The sequence below is a fragment of the Peromyscus californicus genome, unplaced genomic scaffold, assembly GCF_007827085.1.
Source record: "Peromyscus californicus insignis strain IS unplaced genomic scaffold, ASM782708v3 Scaffold_7__1_contigs__length_154581171, whole genome shotgun sequence".
NCBI classification, from domain to species: Eukaryota; Metazoa; Chordata; class Mammalia; order Rodentia; family Cricetidae; genus Peromyscus; species Peromyscus californicus.
Window position 1 is genome coordinate 6,665,045 of NW_026294595.1, and position 10,063 is coordinate 6,675,107.

The following is a 10,063-nucleotide window of genomic DNA, read 5'->3' on the forward strand; positions in this document are numbered from 1 at the left end:
GGTCCTGAGTTCAATTCCCAGCAACCACATGGTGGCTCACAGCCATCTGTAATAGATCTGGGGCCCTCTTCTGGCCTGCAGGGATACATGCAGACATTACACTGTATACATAATAAATAAATAAATCTTTAAAAAAAAAAAAAAAAGAAAAAAAGAAAAAAAAAATCAAGAAAATATAAAACTCACTCCAGAGAGATGGAGGTTTAGAGGCAAAGCCATTCAGCAAGGCTATGAGGAAGGGGCCGAGTTTCAGAGCCCAGGAGCCGTCTGTCTGTCAACCCAGGGGCCCCTAGGCCTGACACAGCTTGGCTCAGGAAAGGCCTAGGATCCCAGCAGACAGCTGGGCTGAGGCACAGGCAAGGACGGGCAGGCAGTGCTGGAGCCTCAGCTGTGGTGGCATGAATCACCTCAATAGGAAGCAAAGAAGAGGGAGTGAGCCCAAACGTCCTTGGCAATTCCTTTAGTGCTCGCATGTCCATGGAACAGGATAAAGTGGCTTCCTGTGTCTGTGCACAGCCCGGCAGGGTGGAGGCGCTGGGCTTGAGCCAGGCTGCCTGGGGTCAGGGGGCAAGGGTGGGGCAAGCTGGGAGCTGGCCAAGGGCTCCAGTTACTTCAGGGAGTCCAGGTAGGTGCAGACCTGGGAGAAGACAGAGTCCACCTCACCTTCGGCATTGACCTGTGGGGATATGGACGATGAGAGCAGGATGCCATGGCCGAATCCTCACAACCCCACTGCAATAGCTACTCACTGAACAGGGGGAAAAGGAGAAACTGAGGCAGAGGGAGAGGGCTGGCCTAAGGTCCTACCATAAGGTCCCCACCTTGCGCACAATGCCGCGCTTCTCATAGAAGGAGATGACAGGCTCTGTGGCCTGGTAATAGGTCTCCAGCCTCTTCTTGATGGTCTCCTCATTGTCATCCACACGGCCACTGGTCTCCCCTCGCTTCAGGAGTCGTTGGGTCATGGTATCGGCGCCCGCATCCACATACAGCAGCAGTGTGGGCTGTCCAATCTGTAGGGTGGACATGGCGTCAGTGGACCATTCCTGGTTCCACCTCTGCAGCCCTACACGAGACCCATTCAGGACGTCAGGCCCTTCCCCAAGGCAGCCAGAGGGCCTTCCTAAAACAGTGACCCCCGTCACTCCTCTGTTCAAACCTCTTCCACAGCTTTCTAGAACCTCCAAGAGAAAGCCCCAAATCCTTACCAGCTTGAGAGCAACTGTGTGTCATGCCCCCGCCCCCTTCCCTCAGCCAAGATGGGAGCTGAGGCCTGGATAAGACTTGACTGACAAAGGAACCAGAGAGGAACAGGGTGGAGACTGTTAAGGAAATCTGAATGATGTCACTGGTATAAGCCACTCATCACAAAGATGGCTTGGAGAGGTGTAAGGAATAAGGCCTGGCAGACCCAGACCTCAGTTCAGCTACCAGTGCCTCTCCACAGTGTCCCCTGCCCAGGCTGGGCCCTGCACTCAAGCTGACAATGGCTACCCTTCCCTTTCTAGACTACACCATTCCTCGGAGGGGGGAGCCTGGCACAGGCTAGGCTGGGCTCGTGCAGGAAGGAGGACTCTGGGTCTTCCTGGAACAGAGGGAGGGAAAGTCACCCTTCTCCGTATAGCCTTGGCCTGGGTTGGGACTTCTCCACAGCCTCAGAGCTCTGTCCTTCAGAGCCCAGCCGAGTCAGTCCCCCAGAGGTCTCAAGCAGCTGTCATAGACTGTCACTCACAGCTCCTCTCCTGCCTCCGTCCAACCAAGTAACCTTGGGGCCGGCTACTGGCCCTCTGAGTTTGGTGTCTGCCTCCTGGGTAGTTGAGGATTTAGGGTGATAAGCATCAGCTACCTTCAGGTAGGAGTGATATGCCACCTGCTGACCATGGACAGTTTACCAGGTTCTGCTCTTACAGAAGACTGTGAATAGCAAAGGTCAGACCAAGGCTGCCACCCCCCGACCATCAGCCATCAGGTGCCGACATCTGCTGAGTCCACAGGACCAAACACAGCAGACTGTATCCATACTTTGGAAGGAGGTAGTGAGGCTATGGTAACACCTAAATCTCTGGGCAGTGCATCCCTGGCTGGAGCCTCAGTTTCCCAGTCTGGAAATGGGCACCTAGGCTGAGGAGTGGGTCCTGGACCCTGCCCACCCCAAAGCAGCTCTGGGCATTTTAGCCCGCGAGACCAGCCTCTTCAGGCCCACCCCTCCTCCTTTAATACAGTTCTGGCACCCCCTAGTGTCAAGATCTGAGAACTTCGGTTACTTGGATGCCCAGAGGACGCCACCAAGCCCTGGGTGAAGCCTTGGCAGCTCCAAAGAGCACTGATGGGCTATTATGATAGGACTGACGGGCACTTTCATTTGCTGGAGGTGGCCCTGAGGGTTGCAGGTGACCTCACACAGCTGGGGAAATGGGGAAAGACAAAGCATGCTTCAGCGTAGCTGCAGGCTCTGTGGCCTCAACTCCCATTTCACAGATTGGTAAGCTAAGGCTCAGGACAAGGCAAGCACCGTCCTGAGGTCTTTCAGAATCTTAGGGGTTGTGACATACAGTCTCCTGCTCTGACTGGGACTCACAGAGGTGGGCAGGAGTGAGGCTGGAGATGCTCTCTCCCCAGCCCACCAGGATGCCCAGTTGTCTCTCCGCCGCACCCTTGTCACCCCGCCCCCGGGCACTCAGCACCTACAGCTCCACAGTCCCCTGTGTGGCTTTATATGGTATAAATGTATGCAAATATGTGTCAGCATGTGAATTAACATGCATGTACCCCTGTAGTGCGTGCTACATCCAGAGCACACATGTGCATGTGTGTGCAGTGCACCCAGCCTTATGCATGTGTATGCATCCTACGTTACCTATTGTGTGTGTGGGTGTGGATCACGTGCACAAACGTCGATCACGTGCACAAACGTCTGTCTGTGCACATGTGTGTTTGGGGAGGTGTCACTCTATAGATCTGTTTTCCTGGTGGACAGAGGCTTTCGGAAACTTAGGACTGTCATTCTTGATGCCAACTCTCCCCAGACAGAACTCAGGAGGTTAAGAGACTGGGATGGCAACCCTGTGGCACCTCCTGGGGGGCTGGACCCCAGGTGTTGGTCACCTCTGGCCTTCCTGTCCTCCTCTTCTGGGGGTTCACCAGAGGAACAGCAGCCTGTGATCCAGTTCATATTGTCGCCTCCCTCGGCTCCCCGGCTTGGCCCTCCCGTTGCTGGCCCGCCCTAGCAGAACTTCCCAGCTCTCTGTGCTGGGAAAAGAACATGGACCCTCTCCCTGGCAGCAAGGTTCCAGCCAGTGTCGAACACCCTTCTTCCATGTCATGCCCGGTCACTCTGACCCCGTCTTCTGTTCCCCCAACAGCGGCTTTACCTTTCCAACACGGCCAGTGCTGCTGGCCGACCCTTGGACTGTGCGTTTATGGGATGGCAAGCCCCACAAGGACGAAGCCTCTCAAATCCTCATGCCTTCCCACCCTCACCCTGTAGCCTCGGCCTCCATCCCTTCTTCCTTCTCAGCTGCAGCCCAGGCCCTGGGCAGCAACCAATCAAGGGCCTCTTACCCGCTGTTCAAACTCCTCCCCCTGCTTCACTTCCCTGGGGTAGCCGTCAATCAAGAAGCCCTTGGAAGAATCCACTTTGGCCATCATGGCATCCTTGAGCATGTCCAGCACCGTCTCCTGTTGTACAGCACAGGGGGGTCCTGAGCCTTCTCTCCCGCGCCCTGGGGCCTTGGCTTAGGCGGGGCCCACCCAAGCTGTCCTCTTTCCTGGAGCATGTGAGTCCCAGAAAGCCACTCTCTCCAGGGTGCCAGGAAAGGTCCTGAGCCTGAGGATACAGCTCCTGCAGGTCTTCCTGTTCCCACCCTCACCAAGCCCAGGGTCTTCGGGAGGGGACAGATGGGGACACATTTGGCTTATGATTCTAAGCATGACATAGAATGGAGAGGTAAAGCATGCGGGGTAAAGAAGGGGACCAGTGGGTCAGCAGGATGGCTCAGTGGGTAAGGACATTTGCCACCAAGCCTGATGGCCAGAGTCTGATCCCCAGGACCCACAAGGTGGAAGGAGAGACCCGATTCCTTCGAGCTGTCCTCTGACTGCCATACGGGTGCTGTGGAACATGCACACTCCTCCCAATAAACTAATAAAATAAGAGAAGGGGGCCACTGCAGTATAAAGTAAGGGGTCTGAGCTCAAGGCTGGGGAGTCAGGGAGGCCTGAGTGCTGACAGGGAAGATCATTCCAGCCATAAAGGAGTGTGGTTGAGCTAGAAAGCCAAGGCACTAGGGGATGGAGAGTGGGAGGCAGGGTCTTAGGAATTTCTGGAAGCAACTTTTGGCCGAGGGCCATGGGGAACCACAACAGGTTTCTGAGGTCGAGAGGGCCCTGGGGGTCACCCTTGGCAGTATACCACAGGCTTTGCTGGCTGACCCCCAGGGCCTCAGGCTCAGCCTCCACCATCCCCCACCCCAGTCCCCACCAGAGCCCCTCACCAGTGGCACCAGCTGCCCCTTCTCCATGATGGATGACAGCATCTTGCCCCTCTCCGATCCCGAGCTGACTTCTGCTCGCAGCAGGTCCCCAGTGGAGAGATGGGTGAAGCCATATTTCTCCACAATCTTCTCACACTGGGTGCCCTTTCCTGAGCCAGGCCCGCCTGCAAGGACCCATGCATTCAGAAACCCCAGAAAATGAAGCCCCGGGAAGGACAGGGGTCCCTCAATGAGAGAAAATCAGAGTTCAAAGAAGAGCCCCACAGGCCTTTAATCCCAGCACTTGAGGGGCAGAGGCAGGCAAATCTGAGTTTGAGGGAAGCCTGGTCTACAGAGTGAGTTCCAGGACAGCCAGGATTATGTAGAAAGACTGTCTCCCCCAAAAAAGAGCCCCAGGCCCAGACTCCTGCAGGCCAGGCGCCTGCTCAGACCCTCCCTGCCTGCCCACCACGTGCTTGCCTACAACTCACCCACTACAAAGATGATCTTGGCTTTCTTCAGCTTCTCTGTGGAGAGAACAGGGAAGCAGGGCTCAGTCACTAGCTAGACAAGCACACAGACACCTCTGTAACCCAGGCTTGCACAGAGTGAGCAGGGATGGGCACAGGGTGTTCTGGACCCACCCAGACAAAGCCTGAAGGCTAAAAACTCAGCTAAGAACTCAAGAGGTTAAGAGACTGGGATGGCAACCCTGTGGCACCTCCTGGGGGGGCTGGACCCCAGGTGTTGGTCACCTCTGGCCTTCCTGTCTTCTTCTCGGGGTTCACCAGCCGAACAGCAGCCTGTGATCCTGTTCATATTGTCGCCTCCCTCGGCTCCCTGGCTCGGCCCTCCCGTTGCTGGCCCGCCCCAGCAGTACTAACGTGGAGCTGACAACCACAACGTATGTTGCCATAGAGATGGTTGCCAGGGAGGAGGCCTGTGGGCAAATGGAACTCTTACTCAGACAAGGAGGTAAGCAGAATTCCCAGACTGCCTCCGTAGAAGCCACAGCCCTGGTGGCCTGGGGTGCAGCTGGGCGGCAGAGTAGCAGGAGTGACACTCTGGGTCCCATACCTGATGCTTTGCAAAAGAACTTCGCCACCCAGGGGGAGAGGGAAACTGAGGCCCACAGAGGGAGGGGCTTACCCAAGGGACATCTGAACCCAAACTAGAACCCGGGTCTTTCTCCTGGGTTTCCTCCCCTTAGGGAAATGGAGCTGGGCAGGGGCCTGAGCAAGAAGCAGCCGCTTCACTGTCCTTGGCCCAGGAGGAGGTGGCATTGATGGCTGCTGGGGGCAAGAGGCTTGAGGAACTGTCGGGGAAGTGGCTAAGGCTCAGAGAGGCAGCTAAGGGGCAGACTGGTGACCAGCGGCTTTAGAACCACCCAGGCAGAGGCCCAGTGCCAGGGAATGGTGCTGCCAGAAGCCAGAGCCCACCCACTCCAGGCACTCTGCCCACATCCCAGAGCACAGGAGCCAGGAAGACTCAAGACTTTAGGGTCCACCCCACTAGGAGACAGGGACACTGAGTCCCACATGTGCCCGCCCCACCCCCACACTCCAGCTTGGCAGCTGATACCGTTGGGATGCACTGCACAGCCCCATCCCTAGCATCCTCCTCCCCCAAAAAGGGCAGGCTTGGCTATAAATACTAGTAGAGGTGAGCTCTGGGGCCCCAGAAGCCTGAGAGGCCTTGCATATTTGGTTTAGAAGCCAGGAATATCTTGACAGGCCAGAGGAGGAACCCTGGGGCTTCCTCCAACCCTTCTAGACAATCCCTGTGAGAGCCCACCCCTTAATACATAGGCATTCTGAAGCCAGGAGGGGAGTTCATACCTTCCATCCTGCTGAGGTCTGGGAGCTAGATCCGCACTCTGTAAGACACAGGCAGGGGTGAGGGAGTCTCCTGCCACTAAGCCCCACCCACAGGAGCGGCAGGTAAGTGCCAGGTTCCAACACGCAATCTCCAAAGCACCGAGAGGCCAAGAGGGGAGATGAACGTCCAGGAGGCAGAGTGACCTTGGAAAAGTCACCTTCCTGCTGGCTTTTACTGCCTGTCACCCTCCAGTGAGTGTGTGCGCCTTGGTCTGTTGGAGGCCCCTGGGTAGAGGTCACAGAGGGGTATGAACAGCAATATGGAGTCTACCAAGAGGCCCTAGTACATGGGCCAGGTGCCTTGACAACGCTCCCCGGGGCACGGGAATGCTGGCAGGGGTGTCCTGCTTTCTTGCCTGGGGACAAGACCCGGAGACACTCCTGGAGCACAACCCTTTACAGTTTGTTTTGTTCTGTTCAAGACAGGGGTCATTCGCTGTAGCTGGCATCAAACTAACAGCAACCCTCTCGCCTCAGCCTCTCCGGCGCTGGAGCTGCAGGAATGTTTATCACACCTGGCTCTTTGTGGTTTGTTTTGTTGTTTTTAATTTCATGTGTATGAGTGTTTGCCTGCATGTATCTAAGTGTACCATGTGCACACAGTCCATGAAGAGGCCACAAAGGTGTGCTGGATTCTTTGGAACTAGAGTTACAGGTGGTTGCGAGCTACCATGTAGGTGTTAGAAACAGAACCCAGGTCCTTTGGAAGAGCAGCAAGTGCTCTTAGCTGCTGAGCCATCTCTCCAGCCCTTTTCCAGTTTTTAAACTGAAGGCGGGCCAAGTCCACCTCGCCCAAAGCCCTCCTACTCACCCCATGGAGGACTTGCGTCACTGTCCCCAGCTCACCCATCCTTTCTCCACAGTTCCCAAACTCTCCAGCCTCTTTAGAACTATTTCCTCACTCCCTACCTGTCCCACCATCTCAAGACTGTCAACACCATTCTTGTCAGCCTTCTGCCCTGGTACACACTTCTCTCCTCTCACCCTGGCTTCAGGCCCCCCCCCCCCCCCCCCCCCCGCTTCCCACCTCTATAGTCAGTCCTACGTCAGCATGCATGCTCCCCACAACCCATCCCAACTCTGCCCTGCACATGCTATCCCTACATTCTTTTCTCCAGCCTTTCTCCAACCTAGACCATAGCCTGCCCTCCCCCCGGGAGCCCCCCCACACACACACACACACCAAGCAATGGACAGATGTATTTCCTTAGCAAGCAACAATTATGTGACCCTTCTGCTCATAGCCTTCCATGTATTGTCCTCTTGGCTCCCTAAACCAGACTTGAACCTCTCAACCTCGCTGGCAGGGCCTAGGCAATCTGACCCTTGCTTCTCATCTGCTGCAATGTTGCCCCCACTCACCCACCCACCTGCCCACAGGCCTTTGAAGCGCTACACCCAATTCTTGGGATGTCTTTCTCCAATGCTACTGGAGACCTCAGCTCAAGCCTCGCCTCCTTCAGGATGCCTTCCTAGACTCCCCGCAACAATCCCACAGGTGTTCTCTCCGAACTTCTGGTTGCAAGGCACCCAGCATAAAGTGCTAGACTATTCTCTTGCACCATGGGCCTTATTCCTGGCCCTGATTGGGCCTGGCAGGAGATGAGCCCTGGACTAGGACCCTCATTCCATCATGCCCGCCACTTGGGGAGGGGATAGGCTTGGAGAGAAAGGCAGACTAGCCCCAGCTTCTGGCTGGGGTCAAGCTCAGGCCTGGTGCCCCAAACCAGACAAGGACCTTGAGCGACTTTGCATGGATACACGGCCTGAGCTGCAGCCTCCAGGCCTGCCGAGTGTTCAGAAGGAGGCGCGCAGCTGCCTGGCCCCTCGGCAGCTGCCCAGGGGAGGAGGAGTGTCCCAGGCTCTGGACAGCCACCAGGATGTCCTAGGAAGTCACTCCACTCCACCTACCCCACCCCCTCCTGGTAACCTAAGCCCCCCTGCCTCACAGACACCTGCTACTTCTTTGGTCTAAAATAACTTAGGTCATGAGGAGGCTTCCAGGAAGCCAGGGGTCCCAGACAGACTAAGGTTACAGAGTAAGCAGTCGGGCCTTATAAGGCTCCCTGGGCCAGGGCCCCAGCGACTCCTAATATGACTGAGTGGTCTTCCAGGTGGTTCAGGGGGCAGAGGCTCCAAGGGATAAGCATCTCCCATCTCAAGGCCTGGCTGTCTGAGATGCACGCTAACAGAAGCCTCACAGACTGCAATCCATCAGGGCTCTAATCACAGCTCCATCACTCAGCTGTATGACCTTGGGCAGCCGCTGTCCCCTCTCAGGTCGGTCTTCCCGCTGCTGAAGTGTCGTGGCTAAGCAGCTGATCAGAGTTGTGAGTCAGGCTCCCAGGCGCCTTCTTCAGAGCCCCTGATCCAGCAGGAGGTCCTGGCAGGGCTCCAGCGTCCAGAGGCCCCAGGTCCTCCCAACACTCAAAGTGACATTACAGCTCTTGGAGCACACAGGCTGCCCTTACCCAGGTCTTCTGGGGCAGGGAAATCGGCTACTGTCCGTCCCCCTTCCCTTCAGGGATGTGCCAAGGGCACAGACCTGATTCCCCAGTAACACCAACCTGGGACAAAGGGGCCTGGGAGGAGACACACACACACACACAGCCACAGGCACATGCACCCAGAGCTGACAGAACACACATGCAAATACACAGTTCATAACCATGGATACAAACAACAAATACACAAGACATACAGAACCCAAGGGTAGCCTGACCAGAGCACACCCACACACATAGGTGATGCCTCCCCATTCCCCTTCGCGGGTTTCCACACAGGCGGACAATGGAGCAGTCCCACACTGACCTGGGGGAGGGTGTGGTGGGCACTAGGGCCAGTGCGTGCCCGTCCGTCCTCTCAGCCGCCTGCAAAGGCTGTCAGTGCGCGCACGCATGGCATGCCGGGAGCCAGCTCTCTGGCGAGATGGCAGGGAGAGAGAAGGGAGGAGGGAGAGGGGGGAAGGAGGAGGGGGGAGGAGGAAGCAGGGACTCTGATGGGAAGCCTGGCGAAGAGTGAGCGTCCCCAACAGGCACCCCCAGGGACTGAACCTGCACACAGTTCTGCCACCCCCACTCTGTCCACATGACTCCCCACGGACAAGGGTCTACACCTGGAGAAACTGATGCTCGGACAGATGATTTGTGTGTGTAAACTCTCACTGTGTTGGTGGTAAGGAGGCCGGACCAGGGAAGTAAGGAGGGGGTGGGGAACCAGGGTATAGACCTCGGGGGTTCAAAGGCCACAGTCCAGAGACCCCCTACCCTGAGACATCTTTGTTGGAAAAGACTCTTTGGGCTCCTCCAAGTCCCAAAGATCTGGTGGTTAGGTAGAGAAGCCAGCCCTGACCCCATGAAGCTGGAACACTTGAGATAGGGACTTTCAGAAACCTCTGTGTATCCAGATCGAGGGGTTGGAAACCACGAGAGCTCTCCTTTGTGAGCACCTGGGTGGAGCACCATGCCAGCAGCAGACCTCAGCTGTGCCCAGGGAACCCCTAAGCACAGAGCAGTACCCAGAGGCTAGCTGAGGCTCCGGGCTGGGAAGCCATGTGCCTATGGAGCACCCTTGAGGACAACTGGCATAGGGTAATAGGTACTCAAAGCCCATCAGGGCAAATCTGAGAGAAAGCCCAGGACCGTCAAGGTTCAGAACTAATGTATTTGACCATTGGCCCGGTAAACCAGGCACTGGCTCCAAATGGCAAGATGG

General features: G+C 56.4%; 1 protein-coding gene across 1 annotated transcript; it reads right to left on the reverse strand.

Annotated features, from left to right (window-relative positions):
- Positions 1-445: 445 nt before the first annotated feature.
- On the reverse strand, positions 446-9,275 carry Ak1 (adenylate kinase 1). Its single transcript, XM_052724187.1, has 7 exons — positions 9,161-9,275; positions 6,311-6,348; positions 4,964-4,999; positions 4,494-4,657; positions 3,562-3,678; positions 822-1,013; positions 446-676 (listed from the first exon to the last, which is right to left on the reverse strand). The coding sequence occupies exons 2-7, from the start codon at positions 6,315-6,317 to the stop codon at positions 608-610; spliced, it is 585 nt and encodes a 194-aa protein (XP_052580147.1). The 5' UTR covers positions 6,318-6,348; positions 9,161-9,275; the 3' UTR covers positions 446-607.
- Between the last annotated feature and the right edge of the window lie 788 nt (positions 9,276-10,063).